The 17,215-nt window shown below is 37.8% G+C and overlaps 1 protein-coding gene and 1 long non-coding RNA gene across 12 annotated transcripts in view; one reads left to right on the top strand and one right to left on the bottom strand.

The window, feature by feature from the left end:
- Window positions 1–17,215, bottom strand: part of LOC134733071 (uncharacterized) — a 207,727-nt gene that overhangs the window by 28,071 nt on the left and 162,441 nt on the right. The window lies entirely within an intron of this gene.
- TNIK (TRAF2 and NCK interacting kinase) overlaps window positions 1–17,215 on the top strand; it is a 409,664-nt gene that overhangs the window by 378,877 nt on the left and 13,572 nt on the right. For all 10 annotated transcript variants that reach the window (XM_063621578.1, XM_063621584.1, XM_063621583.1 and 7 more), the window contains 4 exons: window positions 666–809; window positions 5,103–5,237; window positions 13,646–13,746; window positions 15,637–15,786. In XM_063621578.1, the coding sequence (XP_063477648.1) occupies window positions 666–809; window positions 5,103–5,237; window positions 13,646–13,746; window positions 15,637–15,786 (530 nt within the window). The remainder of the gene's footprint in view (window positions 1–665; window positions 810–5,102; window positions 5,238–13,645; window positions 13,747–15,636; window positions 15,787–17,215) is intronic.

The following is a 17,215-nucleotide window of genomic DNA, read 5'->3' as shown; positions in this document are numbered from 1 at the left end:
GTGCTTCTGTAATAGGGATTACTGCATAGGTGTTGGGCTGCACTAGATTTAGAGACCTGAGAAGTCCCTTAAAGTGAGTATGTCTGTGACTCTCCAGCTATTAACCCTTCTCTTGAATGGGTTTATCATTTCCCTAAAAAAGAGCAAAAACTTGAGGGTATGGGGCATAAGATAGTTACGTTTTGGTTCAAGAAGGAGGAAGGGCCTTTCTTCCAATGGAGTGTGGAAATGGAAGTTCCACTGTATATTGAAGGTGGGTAGGCTAGAGATCACTCCACAGGGGTGGAGGTGAACCTTGAGGAAGAAGAGAAGTAGATTTATAGGGAGAGCCAAGAAAGAAGTGGTTTTTCCAGGAAGGGAATAAAGGCAAATTATGCTAGCTTCACATCTGTGCCTAAGGCTCCTATTGACAAGGACTCTCTGCATTAGGTAGTAAATAACTAGATGTATGAATGCTGCTAACTTTATAAAAGAAAACTGTAATTTCATTACCAGAAGTACAATGATTTAATTATGTCAGAACTTCTACACTCATTAGTTTATATTTACCTATTTGCCCATTAGTGTATATTTACAAGTCACAGTTTCTTAAATTTTATAGGGACTCGATGCAGAAGATTAAAGTTCGTGAAAAGTCAGTCTTAGGGTGCTTCTTAAATTTACAGGTGTAAACCTTCTGGTGGGGACTGAAAATGGCCTGATGCTTTTGGACCGAAGTGGGCAAGGCAAAGTCTATAATCTGATCAACCGAAGGCGATTTCAGCAGATGGATGTGCTAGAGGGACTGAATGTCCTTGTGACAATTTCAGGTATGTTACTAAGATGATGAGTCCCCCAGGTCCATACAGCGGGAAAGGGATCCACCTCATTTCTGCAGAAACAGTTAGTTCTGCCCTTCCCAGCTAACAAACAACACAATAAAGTATAGCAGTATAGCCAGAGTGAGATTGCCCACATTTTGTAACACTGGGAATTCTGACCTCCAGAAAGAAGTCTCTCACCTCTGCATTAAATCTGAATTAGGCAGAGACACACCACAAAGGCTACATATTTATAGCTCTTTACCTCTGTCAGGACTCAGCAAGGATCTTCGGATATTTTTAAGGTTTCTGCACTCCAGTTATTACCACATACAGACAGAATATCAAAATGCAGGCTTCCAAGAGGAACATTTAGTAAGCAGAAATTTCTCTGGTCTCTTCCCTCAAAAATTCTCTTGCTTATAGCCCACTGATGTTTTGGCAGGTGCAGCTGACACTGAGTGATCAAGTCTACAAAAAGATTTGAGTGTGGGAATCATTACTGCTATGCTCTGTAGCTTTCTGATTCCCAAAAAGAGCCTCAAATAGGAAAAAAAAAAAAAAAAGATGGAGTCTAAAGTGAAGGCCTTGTAACAAGTTAAAAATGCAACCTAAAAGAGGGTGGTTTTGTTGAAAGTTTTCTTTTTGGTATTTGAAGGAGTTTAACGAGTAACACCCGTCACTTCCCCTCCCATTCCATCTAGTATGGAACCAACTTGCTACTGCACTTTATAAATCACCTGGGGAGATGTGAAAATCCAGGCTGCACCCCCAGACCAGAGTCAGAATCTCTGGGGGTGGGGTTTAGGCATCAGGAGCTTTCATAGTTTCTGATGTGTTTCCATTGTACAGCCAAGTTTGAGAACATGGATTTATGCTCAGCCATTGTTTCACGAAGAGACAACACAGGGATGCTGGTTTGAACTTTCCTCAAAGTTCAGCTGTACTTCCATTTTGACAAAATGCTTTTGCTTGTCACTAAACTTCCTCTTTCTTTTACCTTTCCACTGAATGCTCAGTTTCATCTCTTTTTATTCTCCCCAAATAAGGTTAACCAGGTAAATTCCTTTTGTATTACCATTTGAGTTTAATCCCGTGTAGTCTTTTGTTCTGGTTAATTGCTTTCCTGATTGCTATACTACCAAATCAAAATGAAAACTGCGTATCTGCTAATCAGCTACCAAAAGTGGAAATGCAACCAGAAAATTCACATTCAGACTTCATTATGTTGTTAGTGGCACATCTTCATTCTTAACAGCGTAAGCATTTCCTTTTCTCATGAGGCACAGATAGGGAAAGGAGAAAATGAAAATAGGAGCAAAAGATTCTTGAACTAACCTTGGATTCATATTGGCATAGAAAGGAGGAAACACTGGCTCTCGTGTCCATCCTAGCTACTGTGATCAATGTGGATTCTAGGCCTTTGGTTACAAAATTGAATACTGACCACACCATGATTCCCTTAGTTTAGGTGATGAATGCGCTCTCCTGTCAAATGCATGTGCAATGTTTTACTAAGTTCTCTTCTGCTGGTATGTATTCATCTATAAAATATAAAACATTTTTTTGGGAGAGGCCGAGGCAGGCAGATCATTTGAGGTCAGGAATTCCAAACCAGCCTGGCCAACATGGTGAAACCCCATTCTACTAAAAACACAAAAATTAGCTGAACGTGCTGGGGATGGCACCTGTAATCCTAGCTACTTGGGAGGCTGAGGCAGGAGAATCGCTTAAACCCAGGAAGCAGAGGTTGCAGTGAGCCGAGATCATGCCACTGGACTCCGGCCTTGGCGACAAAAGCGAAACTCTTGTCTCAAAAAAATAAATAAATAAAACATTTTTAAAGCCTAAGATAAAGAAAAGTAAGTATCCAAAAAACAAAACCCATAGAGCTAAATTTATCATTAGTTAGGAAGAGTCATCCCAATGGACATTGTATCTGGTACAAATAATCTAATGGAAAATATCAAGTTTTGCTACTTGTGTACTCTTCAATATTGTCTAGATATTTTATAATCCTATGAATTCTTTATTCCAAGATCACTTTACCAACGGGAACTTTAAGTTTTCAAGTTTGCATCCTTTTTTTCCTTTTCTGTTTATGTTCAGTATTCCTTTCTGTGACTTCAGCACCATAAACCGCCCAGTATAATTTTCTGAACCCATATTATCCTCTTGTTTGTTATTAGGTTATACGGTGAAGGAAAGGCAGGTGCCAAAATGCCCAGTTGCCGACACTTCTTCATGTGATTGATCTAGTTCTGGAACTCTGATCACTCTGTTGAAGAGTTAGTTCTTACTAAGTTCAGCAGACACTGCTTTGCATTGGGAAGAGAGAATAAGAGCAGCATGCTCAAATAAGAAACCACCTGAAGATAAAAGACATTGTAATTTTGTGATGCGTCTAAAACACTTAGAACTCTTTTAACCATAAGTTTTAGCAGAAACACCCTTTTTTTTTTTATTATTATTATACTTTAGGGTTCTAGGGTACATGTGCACAATGTGCAGGTTTGTTACATATGTATCCATGTGCCATGTTGATTTCCTGCACCCATTAACTCGTCATTTAGCATTAGGTGTATCTCCTAATGCTGTCCCTCCCCCCTCCCCCCACCCCACAACAGTCCCCGGAGTGTGATGTTCCCCTTCCTGTGTCCATGAGTTCTCATTGTTCAATTCCCACCTATGAGTGAGAACATGCGGTGTTTGGTTTTTTGTCCTTGCGACAGTTTACTGAGAATGATGTTTTCCAGTTTCATCCATGTCCCTACAAAGGACACGAACTCATCATTTTTTATGGCTGCATAGTATTCCATGGTGTATATGTGCCACATTTTCTTAATCCAGTCTATCGTTGTTGGACATTTGGGTTGGTTCCAACTCTTTGCTATTGTGAATAGTGCCGCAATAAACATACGTGTGCATGTGTCTTTATAGCAGCATGATTTATAGTCCTTTGGGTATATACCCAGTAATGGGATGGCTGGGTCAAATGGTATTTCTAGTTCTAGATCCCTGAGGAATCGCCACACTGACTTCCACAATGGTTGAACTAGTTTACAGTCCCACCAACAGTGTAAAAGTGTTCCTATTTCTCCACATCCTCTCCAGCACCTGTTGTTTCCTGATTTTTTAATGATGGCCATTCTAACTGGTGTGAGATGGTATCTCACTGTGGTTTTGATTTGCATTTCTCTGATGGCCAGTGATGAGGAGCATTTCTTCATGTGTTTTTTGGCTGCATAAATGTCTTCTTTTGAGAAGTGTCTGTTCATGTCCTCTGCCCACTTTTTGATGGGGTTGTTTGTTTTTTTCTTGTAAATTTGTTTGAGTTCATTGTAGATTCTGGATATTAGCCCTTTGTCAGATGAGTAGGTTGCAAAAATTTTCTCCCATTCTGTAGGTTGCCTGTTCACTCTGATGATAGTTTCTTTTGCTGTGCAGAAGCTCTTTAGTTTAATGAGATCCCATTTGTCGATTTTGGCTTTTGTTGCCATTGCTTTTGGTGTTTTAGACATGAAGTCCTTGCCCACGCCTATGTCCTGAATGGTATTGCCTAGGTTTTCTTGTAGGATTTTAATGGTTTTAGGTCTAACATATAAGTCTTTAATCCATCTTGAATTAATTTTTGTATAAGGTGTAAGGAAGGGATCCAGTTGCAGCTTTCTACATATGGCTAGCCAGTTTTGCCAGCACCATTTATTAAATAGGGAATCCTTTCCCCATTTCTTGTTTTTGTCAGGTTTGTCAAAGATCAGATAGTTGTAGCTATGCGGCATCATTTCTGAGGGCTCTGTTCTGTTCCATTGATCTATGTCTCTGTTGTGGTACCAGTACCATGCTGTTTTGGTTACTGTAGCCTTGTAGTATAGTTTAAAGTCAGGTAGCGTGATGCCTCCAGCTTTGTTCTTTTGGCTTAGGATTGACTTGGCGATGCGGGCTCTTTGTTGGTTCCATATGAACTTGAAAGTAGTTTTTTCCAATTCTGTGAAGAAAGTCATTGGTAGCTTGATGGGGATGGCATTGAATCTATAAATTACCTTGGGCAGTATGGCCATTTTCACGATATTGATTCTTCCAACCCATGAGCATGGAATGTTCTTCCATTTGTTTGTATCCTCTTTTATTTCATGAAATAAAAGAGAAACACCCTTTTAATGACAAAGTGCTGGGGACACTGGTTATTATGCCTTCGTACACACACACACACATAAATAAAATAAAAATAAATAGAGGTGGGGAAGGAAAGAGTGAGAGCTGTCACAGCGATTTAAAATTAAACCTCTATTATTTCAACAGGAAAGAAGAATAAGCTACGAGTTTACTATCTTTCATGGTTAAGAAACAGAATACTACATAATGACCCAGAAGTAGAAAAGAAACAAGGCTGGATCACTGTTGGGGACTTGGAAGGCTGTATACATTATAAAGTTGGTAAGTCTCAAAACATGGAATTATAAGTTTGGTCTGTTTACTCAATCAGACTTATTTAGTTAGGTTTCACCTAGTTTTTTCTATCAGATTGATGACGCATGTGTGACCAGCTTCAGATGTTGCTGGAACCTTCAGCATTATTTATATTTTTTAAAAGCCAGATTGATGAAATTGAAAGAGTGCATTCAGAATAAAGTCCTAGGCTCCAGTTTGAACATTCATATCTACTTTCTTCCAAAGACTCATTAAAATGTCAAGAAAAGAATAAAAATGCCAGAAGCCTATGAGGACAGTGAGACCAAGAGAAGAGAAGAGATGTCAGTAAAATCGAAAGAGTAGCTGAGTGACTGGAAAAAGACCTAGAATACCAGGAAATTCTGAATTCTGAATCTGCAGTGAGGAAAATGATCAAAATCAATCCAACAGAACCCGGAAAGGCCGAGGAACTAAGGCCCCAGGGGAATCTGAGGTGGAAGTGGAGGTGTAAGGTGGGACTGAAAATAGAATTGTTAGGAAATTCATGAGCAGCAAGTCTTCTAGAACCCATTCTCCACCTCTGAGTAGTTAGGCCACTATCTTCCTGTGCTGCAACAGAAGATGAAAGGTTTGCACAGCCAATCTGATGCTGGGAATACTTGTGAAAACACACACATACACATCCCTCTAACCCCTATTTAGCTCCCAAATAGCCATGCCTATACTCCCTAGGAAGAGAATGAAAGAAGTGTTTTTTGGAGTGGAGAAATTCAAAAATACGAAGGAAACCTAAACAAACAGAAAGAAAGGACATTAGAAGAAACAGGGATAATGAGGAATGGAAGAAAATGTAAAAAGAAAGAAAGGAAGGAAGCAAGAAACTATACTAGCTTTACAGAGATTAGAAAACTTTTCTATAAAACAAGAAAAGGGCTGTTTAAAAAAAAAAAAAAGAGGTAGAACAAAGTAGCAGAAAGTCATTTAGAGACCAAGAAAAAATTTTGCAAACTAAAATGTATTGGCAGAAATAAAAAATGTAATAAAAGTGTTAGAAGATAAGGAATTCTCCTAAAGAGTAGAACAAAAAGCAAAGCAGAGAAAATATAAGAAAATAAAAAGATCAGTCCAAGTGGTTCAAAATCTAAGTAATATGAGTTTTAGAAAATATGAAATGAAATATGAAGAAAGGATATCAGAAAGGTATCTGGAACTAAAAGCCTTGAAATCCCATATTAAAGGATTCACTGAGTGTCCAGGATACTGAATGAAAGAAAGACTCACAAAAAGACATATCAACATGATATATATCAATATCTGGGAAATGAGAAGGTCCTCAAAAGTGGCAAAGCTGTCACAATATAAGTAAATAAATAACAAACAGTGTACATACAATAGACCCAGAACAAGAGTGGCCTGGGACGTCTCAGCAGCAATATAGAAGCTTAAAAGACAATACAGCAAGGCCTTCTAAATTCCCGACAAAATTATTTCCAACTACTATTTTATAGCCCTCCTGTGTTAAGGGTTAAGGAGATATATATATGTGTGAGTGTGTGTGTGTATACACATATACATACATACATATAGCTGTATATATATGTATGTACATACATATACATATACATAGGTATATATACATGTATACATAGGTATATATACATGTATACATAGGTATATATACATGTATACATAGGTATATATACATGTATACCTAGGTATATATACATGTATACATAGGTATATATACATGTATACATAGGTATATATACATGTATACATAGGTATATATACATGTATACATAGGTATATATACATGTATACATAGGTATATATACATGTATACATAGGTATATATACATGTATACATAGGTATATATGTATATGTATGTGTATATACATATACAGAGAGAGTGATTATAAGGAATTATTTCACATGACTATACTACAGAGGCTGAAAAGTCTCAAGATTTTCAGTCAACAAGCTGATTCAGACCCAAGAGAGCCAAGGTTTTAAGTCCAGTTCAAATCTGAAGGCCTGAGAACCAGGAGAGCTGATGGTGTTGTTCCACTATGAGCACTGGTAGGCTCAAGACCCAAGAAATGCTGATGCTTCAGTCCAAGTCTGAAGGCCAGAAAAGACTGATGTCCTAGCTCAACCAAGCAGGAAGACTCAGTCTTTTTGTTCTAGTCTGGTCTCCAAATGATTGCATAAGGCCTACCCACATTGGGGAGGGCAGTCTACTTTATCACACACGGTTAACTCCTGTCTCAAAAATTTACCTTTCATGCACCATTTCTCAGGAAGCAACTGGAGGATGTGTTCCACCAAAATAAATAACTAAACCTAGTAGTCCAGGAAGATGAAGAAAATACCCAGAATGATGGTGAAGGGAACCTGGGGTGACATGTCTGCCACAGGCCTAGAAAGAAAGAAGTCCTGGCAGAGTGGGACAATGCAGGGTTCCAGGAAAGATGCCTCCAAGAAAAATAAAATGGTATAAATACATGACCTGCTGCGTTTGACCATGTTGAAGGGCATTTATTAGCAGAAAGTTTACATGTGCTTAGAGATAGATACATAGAAAACAAGCAAAAAAAAAAAAAAAAAAAGGTGGGGGGTAGGGGGAACAAGAAAAGAAATGTAACCATCGTATACTACATACCTCAGTCATGAACAATAATAATTTTAACACTCAATATTGATTTAACCAAAAATTTAAAATATAGCTATATTTGGAGTTTACAGAAGTAAATTGTGTGTGCATATGTATAAGAAAGAAAGAGAAGAAACTAGAGAGAGAAGGAAATGATGTAAGAAATTAAATCCTTTCCATACTACAAAGTCAGTGAATAATGTCTGTGACTGAAAAAAAAAATCAAGAAATAACATTATAATCATGTTATTTAGAAATCTGGAAACAAATTGCTGAAAGAAGTAGTTGAAAGAGTTGCAAGTGGTTGTTTTTAGGGAGCAGGAATCAGCAGGCAGGCAGGGACTTGGTTTTCATAAGCCCTGTAGAGTTATTTGGCTTTTTAAAATAGGTACCTGTAAGACTTGTTCAATCCATAGCTGATAAAAATAAGAAAATGTGTGGAGGCTTTTAAAATGTGTACTAGATAAAATACATTAATTATTTAACATAAAGAATGACAATAAAGGAGTGGCGGAGGAACGTTAGACACCTTCAGTTCAAAGGAGTCCATGATGTGGTCTCAGAAAAGTATGAGACACATTTGAAATTTTAACCAGTCAAGTGGGTCCAATCATGTGATGACATAATGTCGGTTGAAATCTAATCAAGTGTATTAAATACAGAATGTGGAAACAGAAGGGGCATGCTATAAAGAAGAGCTCAGAAAGCAAGAACTTCAGTGTATCATATTCTGCCAACTAGAAAGGGGACTCTATTTTGAAGCAGAGTCTCCACCTGCCTTTTCTCTAATTTCATTCCAGGTGACCTTCCCAGGTAACCTTGACACAATACTAGGAAGTGTTGGGGCTGGCTAGTGAACCTGAAGGTTTGGTACCTGAGAAGGACATGTTCCTCACTTAATAACATGTCATTCACAGTTTTACAGAGGAAAAAAAAAAAAGCCCCTGAACTTACAACACAGATAATGTATGTATTGATAAGTATAAAAAGCAGCCTTTGGGCCAGGCGCTGTGGCTCACGCCTGTAATCCCAGCACTTTGGGAGGCCAAAGCAGGTGGATCGTGAGGTCAGTTATTTGAGACAAGCCTGGCCAACATAGTGAAACTCTGTCTCTACTAAAAATACAAAAAATTAGCCAGGCATGGTGATGGGCACCTGTAATCCCAGCTACTGGGGAGGCTGAGGCAGGAGAATCACTTGAACCTGGGAGGTGGAGGTTGCAGTGAGCTGAGATGGTGCCACTGCACTCCAGCCTGGGCAACAATGCGAGACTCCATCTCAAAGAAAAAAAAAAAAAGCAGCTTTTGGAAAAAAATAAACATTTAATATCTGTAAACGTATGTGGCCAGAGCCACATCTACATCTTGCCAGCACTTAGCACAGAGCCAGGCCCAGGGAAATCAGTTAAGAAGTATTTGTTTTTAAAAAAGGAATGGATGTTCAAAGGACATAGTTTTATTCACAAACCAGACCACATGCGGGAATGTTTTTCTATAGCAGGCTGGGCGGCAGTGCAAGCTATTTGCTCCACTGTACATTTTTGTTTAGGAATCAGAATTATTTGGTACTTTCTAATAGGATACTCTGGAATTCTAATTTTTTCTTGTCCTCAATCTGATAATTTGGCAAAGTATAAAACATACATCCCATCATTCTCACATCAAGTAGAATTCACATTCACATACATATTTGGTTTTCTTTTGAAAATAGTGAGCTGCTTTGAGAACAGGTCATGTTTTCAGGGGAAAGCAATAGAAACAATTTCAAAGCTGTTTCCTTCTGAGTATTTTGCCTTTATTACTTGGCATTTGTTAGTCCAAAGATTTCTAGTGATCAAATTTTGTGTCCATAAACTAATACTGTATGATTACACAGCAATAAAATTCATTGCAGGAAATAATGTAAAATTTCTGAATATTATCTCTTGCATATACCTGACAAGTGTTTTTCAAAAATATCAGGCTACAGGAATCCTACTTGACCTGCACATCTACTGTTGGCCCTTCTAACATTTCTGACGTCTTCCTTCTAATCATTGCCGTCCCTTCATTGTCCTAACATCAGTAGGCTGATCTATATCCACATATCTAAAGTAAAATTTAACCAGGGAGCAATATCTGGTAATTCTGTACCAGAAAACTTGAGACCAGCTTAATTTTCAGAAACACTATTAGCCTTAGTTATCCAAAGAACCACTTGCAGTTTCCACTTAGCTTCCCCTATGAAATTCCAGCCACAACAGCCCTGACATCTTCTTGTAGCACATGAGTATTCCAGTATGTTCAAATTCTTGTGAACTCTTATAAAATGAGAATAAAAAAAGCAAATTGTATATCCAAGAGTCATTTAAAATATTTCTTGATTTATCTGAGCCTGTAAGTGCTTAAATTTTTATTTTCAAGATGATTTTAAATTTCTTTAAAAATATGAACCTATTTATTTCTTCTTTCACCCTGAAAATCAGCAAAATCTGAAGGGATTTTTTCTTTTCTTTTTAAAATTTATTTTAGATCCAGGGGGTTCATATGCAGGTTTGTTTCATGGGTATATTGCATAATGGTGAGGCTTGGGCTTCCAGTGAACTCATCACCCAAATTGCGAACATTATATGCAACAGGTAAATTTTCAGCCCTTAACCTGCCACTCCCCTTTTAGAGTCCTCAGTGTCTATTATTTCCAGCTTTGTGTCCACATGCACCCCATTGTTAGCTTCCACTTGTAAGTGAGAACATGTGTTGACTTTCTGTTTCTGGGTTATTTTACCCTAGGAGATTGGCCTACAGCTCCATTCATGTTGCTGCCAAGGGCACGATTTCATACTTTTTATGGCTGCATAGTATTCCATGTTATATATATGCCACAGTTTCTTTATCTAATCAACCATTGATGGACAACTTAAATTGATACCATGACTTTGCTGTTGTGAACAGTGCTGCAATAAACATACAAATGCAGGTGCCCTTTTGATTTAAAAAAAAAAAAAAAAAAAAAAAAGTTATTTTCCTTTGGGATTTACCCAGAAGTGGGACCGCTAGGTAGAATGGTAGTTCTATTTTTAGTTCTTTGAGAAATCTCCCTACTGTTTCCCAAAGAGATTGAACTAACTTATATTCCCACCAACAGTGTATAAGCATTCCCTTTTCTCTGCAGCCTCACCACCATCTGTTATTTTTTTTGACTTTTAGTAATAGCCATTCTGACTGGTGTGAGATGGTATCTCATTGTGGTTTTGATTTGCATTTCTCTGATGTTTAGTGATATTGAGCATTTGTTCATTTGTTGGTTGGCTGCTTATATGTCCTTTTCGAGAAATGTGTGTTCATGTCCTTTGCCCACTTTTTAATAGGATTGATTTTTTCTTGTTGAATTGTTTGCATTCCTTGTAGAAATTTGTTGGATGCATAGTTTGCAAATATTTTCTCCCATCATGCAGGTTGTCTCCTTACTCTGTTGATTGTTTATTTTGCCACGCAGAAGCTCATTAGCTTAATTAAGTCCCATTTGTCTGTTTTTGTTTTTATTGCATTTGCTTTTGAGATGTTAGTCATAAACATGTTGCCTAGGCCAATATCCAGAAGAGTTTTTCCTAGGTTTGCTTACTATAGTTTTGTACTATATGTATTATAGTACAAAATACATAAAAAAAAAAAGTTTTTCCTAGGTTTGCTTACTATAGTTTTGTACTATATGTATTAAATGTACTATAGTACATTTAAATCTTTAATCCATCGTGAGTTAATTTTTGTATATGGTAAGAGATAAGGGTCTAGTTTCATTCTTCTGCATATGGCTAGCCAATTTTCCCAGGCTGTCCTTTCCTCATTGTTTATGTTTGTTGACTTTGTCGAAGATTGGTTGGTTGTAGGTATGTGGCTTTATTTCTGGGTTCTCTACTCTGTTCCATTGATCTATATGTCTATTTTTGTATTAGTACCATGCTTCTTTGGTTATTACAGTCTTACAGTATAGTTTGATGTCAGGTAATGTGATGCCTCCAACTTTGTTCTTTTAGCTTAGGATTGCTTTGGCTATTTGGGCTCTTTTTTGTTCCATATGAATTTTAGAATTGTCTTTTCTAATTCTGTAAAAAACAACATTGGCAATTTGTAGACTGCTTTTGGCAGTATAGTCACTTTAACAGTATTGATTCTTCCTATCCATGAGCATGGGATGCTTTTCCATTCATTTGTGTCATCTGTGGTTCCTTCATCGGTGCTTTGTAGTTCTCCTTGTAGGGGTCTTTCACCTTCTTGGTTAAATGTATTATCCTAGGGGTGTGTGTGTGTGTGTTATTATAAATGGGATTGAGCTCTTGATTTGATTCTCAGCTTGAGCATTATTGATGTAACTGATTTTTATGCATTAATTTTGTGTCCTGAAACTTTACTGAAGTTATCAGCACTAAGAGTCTTTTGAAGGAATCTTTAGGGTTTTCTAGGCATAAGATCCTGTCATCAGCAGAGATAATTTCACTTCCTCTTTTCCATTTTGGATGCTTTTCATTTTTTCTCTTGCCTGACTATTCTGGCTAGGACTTCCAATACTATAGGAGTGGTAAGAGTGGAAATTCTTGTCTTGTTCCAGTTCTTAGGGGGAATGCTCTTAGCTTTCTCCCATTCAATATGATGTTGCCTCTGGGTTTGTCACATATGGCTCTTATTATTTTGAAGAATGTTCCTTCAATGCCAAGAGCGGTAGATCTTTTCCTAGGCTTCAGGTGAAGAGATCAGCAAGAATAGCCTAATAAACACTTTATGTCATGAAAAGTTATAAAGCAAATAACTGGAAACTTAATGTCATTTAAGTATATTAAAAGTTTTCCTACCTAGTTTCTTTAGGACTCAGAATATTCTGTTTGTTGAGATATTTTACCAAGAAACTGACTGCCATGTGTACCAACTGTGGATTACGAATTCTGTAAGAATTAGAATCCATACTTAATAGCAAAAGATTCAGAAGGCACTTAAAGTATTGTTCAATCTCTCAAGGTCATCACTGTAAACATTGCTTATTATTCTATCAGAGACACACACACAGGTAAGAGTAATGAAGAGAATGCCAGACAACAGTCTGTTCTTCCATTCATCCATTCAATAAGCATTTATTGAGTACTACCTTATGTAGGCAAAAGCATTGTGGGGACTCAATCATTTAACTAAACTTCTGTCCATAGAATTTACAATGCTTAATATTCCATTTTTTAAAGAGTAAAAGGATTTGTCAGTATTTGGAGCCCTTTAAGTCACTAACAGAACCCAAGACTCCTAACACCCCCTTTCGTTAGAAGCATAAACAAGCAATTATTTCACTTGGTAACTAGAATTCAAATATAAATAATAAGCAAACGGCAGTCTTTATATCTGCCCATTTGCTAATTTTTCTACCATCTTGCCATATCTGCTCTCAGCTACTTACATGTGGGTGAACGTAAAAGCCAGGCAAGCTAACACGAAGGAAATTATGCACATTCTTATTACAATGAATATCAACATCTAGACCTAGTGTTAAAGACAGTCCTAAGCAGTTATATCTCTGGATGATGAAAAGAGTCTTCAATATAAAGCAAAAGCTGTAAGTGTTCTGCCAACCAAAGTTCGCTAAGGGAAGCTAAATCAGTATCTATGAAAAAAATCCCACACCAGGAATATCACCTTCATGAAGCTGACACCCAACATCTATATTTAAATTTACATATTGTTGCTTATACATTCATTAATATTAATACAAAGAACTTGAATAAATTGATGTACTTTTTCACTCATAATTTTTCTATTACAGTTAAATATGAAAGGATCAAATTTTTGGTGATTGCATTAAAGAATGCTGTGGAAATATATGCTTGGGCTCCTAAACCATATCATAAATTCATGGCATTTAAGGTAAGCAGGGATGTGATTATCTAAAATGTGCTTTTTAAAAATTTTCAGTTTCCTACCCATTAATAAAATAGTCCATATAGACCAATACCAATTTTCATATAGATAATAAACCTGTTTTAAAAGTGTAGGTACTCTAGGGTTTCTTGTTTCAAAAGTAAAGACTAAGTATTTGTAAATGCTATAAAATTAGATTAAAATTTGGGTATGCCCTCCTCCTTGAGATCTATAATCATCATCCCCAAGAGGCATTTAGAATGGTTAGTAGGCATGGCATTGATTGTGATCTTATGCAATGACATTTGTTATAAAGCCACCTAAACCAGGGTATTCCCTGATATTTTGTTTGAAAAAGGCAGACAAATGGCAGCACTGAATCTCAGAGTTAAACTGAGTCTCTAAGTCTTTTAATCCTCATAAATCTTTCTGGATGAAGTCCCTAAAACTCAGGTGATGCTTATATGTCCCCAGTGCTAACTTACAGAAATGACCTAGTTTCTCTGCATTCTTCTATTTTGACTGCCTTTTCATTTTTTACCTTGTCTAAGTCTGTACCCACCATGGTTGGATTGGTCACTCATGAGATTTGCCAGGAGTGGGATGGGGATATGCTAGTCTTGTTGACCCCGAATACCAGGAGGACCAGTACTTACAGGCACCCAGATGTGTTCAGAGCCGCATAACCTATCCATAGCCCAAGTGAACTTATCTTCTGTTTTTTCTCATGCTCTCTCTCTGATCTCTCTCTCTGTCTCTCTCTCTCTCCCAGCTTATGTCTGTCTGCTTCTTTATGTCTCATTGGCTCTCACTTTTTCTCCCCACCTTTATGACTGTTATCTCCCTTTGGCTCCTTATTAATTCTTTTCTGCCACATTTGCCATGGAGGGCAAAACTGCCCTTGGAACACTATGTAGGCCCACTTCAGAGCTGAATCACTTCTATCTTGTTCCCTTAGTGCAGATGGCTTGTGATGTGCTCAGGAAAATAGATTCATTAATGGAAATGGGCTCCCCTCCATAACCTCACTTTTATGGGAAAAAAATTAGAATGCATTAGGTTACTAATAACAATTAAGGGATAACTCCTAAAAGCCAAAGTGGTACTCCTGTTCTGCCAAAATCTGTCTCCACAAAAGCTTTTCAATCAACATTCCATTCCCATTCTTGCTCTGAAGTTACTGCCATCATTTTATGACCCAGAGACACATGAGAGAGTGCAAAATGTTCTTTCGGACAGACCAGGCCCAGCCCAGAAAGAGGGAAGAGCAAAGGCAAAGACTTGAACAGGAAAGAGTGGAACTGGCAAGAGGCCAAGCCTTCCCATAGGACAAGGACAGGAGGCTAGAGCTTCCCATGCTGTCAGATGGTGTTAGCAAAAGATGAGAAGAGAAGGGTCTGAGAGGTAGCAGTGGCATTATAATTAAGGCAATTGTTTCACAAATGCTCTCCCAGAGACAGCCTTGGCTGCCCCTCCCAGGCTGTCTCTGAAAGGGTAGTTGCTGTGGATGGGCCTGGTTGCCACATGGGAAAGAGAGGGGCCAGAGAGGTGACTGGGCCTTCTTCAGAGGACAAAGGCCAGAAATAAACAGGAAAAAACAGCAGTACCCAGGCACCAGGTTTTTAATATACATTACCACTATCAAAATTTACACCTGTGCACCAACTTAAACTTCACTGCCCCGAAGGACAAAGGGTAGAAAAAGGGGCACAAACGGATGCTAGACCCTTCCTCCTAGGGCCAGATTATCAACAGACCTAAAACTGAAAGAGAAATTTTCTAGTTTTTCACTTTAATAAAGTTAGAAGTTAACTTCCTCTAGACAGTGGCTAAAGAAAAAAAATTACTAAGATACCTCTTTGAGTGATGCAGATACTAATGGGGTGATTTTTAAAGTCTTTTGCAGATCTGCAGCACAAGCCTCTGCTAGTTGATCTCACAGTAGAAGAAGGTCAAAGATTAAAGGTTATTTTTGGTTCACACACTGGTTTCCACGTAATTGATGTTGATTCAGGAAACTCTTATGATATCTACATACCATCTCATGTAAGTACTCAGAAGTAGACTTTCAAGGGCTCTCTGTACAACAGCCTGCATGTAGAAAGAGATTTGTTTTGCATAGTTTTAGTAGAAGTCATGCAAACTTTACTAACCAGCAAATGGACTTTCGTTCTTCATTAAGTATACTGCTTTTAATAACTAAAATATATAAATTTAACTAATTTTTATGACTTCCTAAAACTGGAATAGAAATCATTTGGCATTTACATGTTGTCTCTTTGGACTTTAGATTAAAATGAATATATTTTTCTTTCAAGGGCATGAATTATATTCAGTAGATAAGTTTCCACATTCAGTTTTTGAAGGGAAATTCGTTCATGTTAGAGAAAGCCAGGTACTAATTTATTGGAGAAAACTCTATTTTTAGTTCCTCTCTTCAGCTTGAGGGCAGTGTGGTACAGTGGAGTCAGACACAGTGGCTCTAGCATGTATTAGCTTTGCAGTAATGGACACAGTAGGCAGCTTCTGCAATCCTCAGCTTTCGCATCTGTAAAATATGGATAAAAAGACTTATCCCATAGGATTATCATTAGTATTAAATGAGGTAATGGATCTAAAGCAGTTAGTACAGGGCCCTGCAAATTGTAGATCTTCTTATTAGCCCTAAAATATTCATATTACTATCCTGACATATTGCTTGAAACATAACTGTTAAAGGGAAATGCTGCACATGGATTCACTTATTAGGATTAAGTGTAGTGTAAAGTGTGTGTCCTGTGTGTAATCCCAAGGCTAACATACAGGAGAAACTATTTATCAGGAATGTTTGAAGCTACTGCTGACAGGTATTTTGAGAGTTTTAAGACTTTATTCTAATGAAATGCAATATCTAAAAGACGTTGTTTCAGTATATTACGTACACACACACGATTGCCATTCATTGCTGCATTATTACCACTTTTAACTCATGTGGATGTGGGTGAACATAAAGACTCATAGCTCACATTCCTGGTGAGGCAGCTAAGGCATAAGTATGATAATCCTCAACTCTCTTAGCCCAATCCATCAAGCACATGTTGGGCTGCCATGGCATTCTCAACTAGGGGATCACAACAACATCACATTTCCTTTCCTAGAACAAATTAATATATACTTATTTCAATAGTGATTTTTTTTTTTTTTTTTTTTTTTTTTTGGGATACAGAGTCTTGCTCTGTCACCCAAGCTGGAGTACAGTGGCGTGATCTCGGCTCACTGCAAGCTCCGCCTCTCCTGGGTTCATGCCATTCTCCTGCCTCAGCCTCCTAAGTAGCTGGGACTACAGGTGCCCACCACCACGCCCGGCTAATTTTTTGTATTTTTAGTAGAGACGGGGTTTCACCATGTTAGCCAGGATGGTCTCGATCTCCTGACGTCGTGATCTGCCCGCCTTGGCCTCCCAAAATGCTGGGATTACAGGCATGAGCCACTGTGT

This window comes from Symphalangus syndactylus, chromosome 17 (assembly GCF_028878055.3).
Source record: "Symphalangus syndactylus isolate Jambi chromosome 17, NHGRI_mSymSyn1-v2.1_pri, whole genome shotgun sequence".
Taxonomy (NCBI): domain Eukaryota; kingdom Metazoa; phylum Chordata; class Mammalia; order Primates; family Hylobatidae; genus Symphalangus; species Symphalangus syndactylus.
Note: the sequence above shows the minus strand (reverse complement) of the source record. Positions and strands in the feature narration are given on the sequence as shown.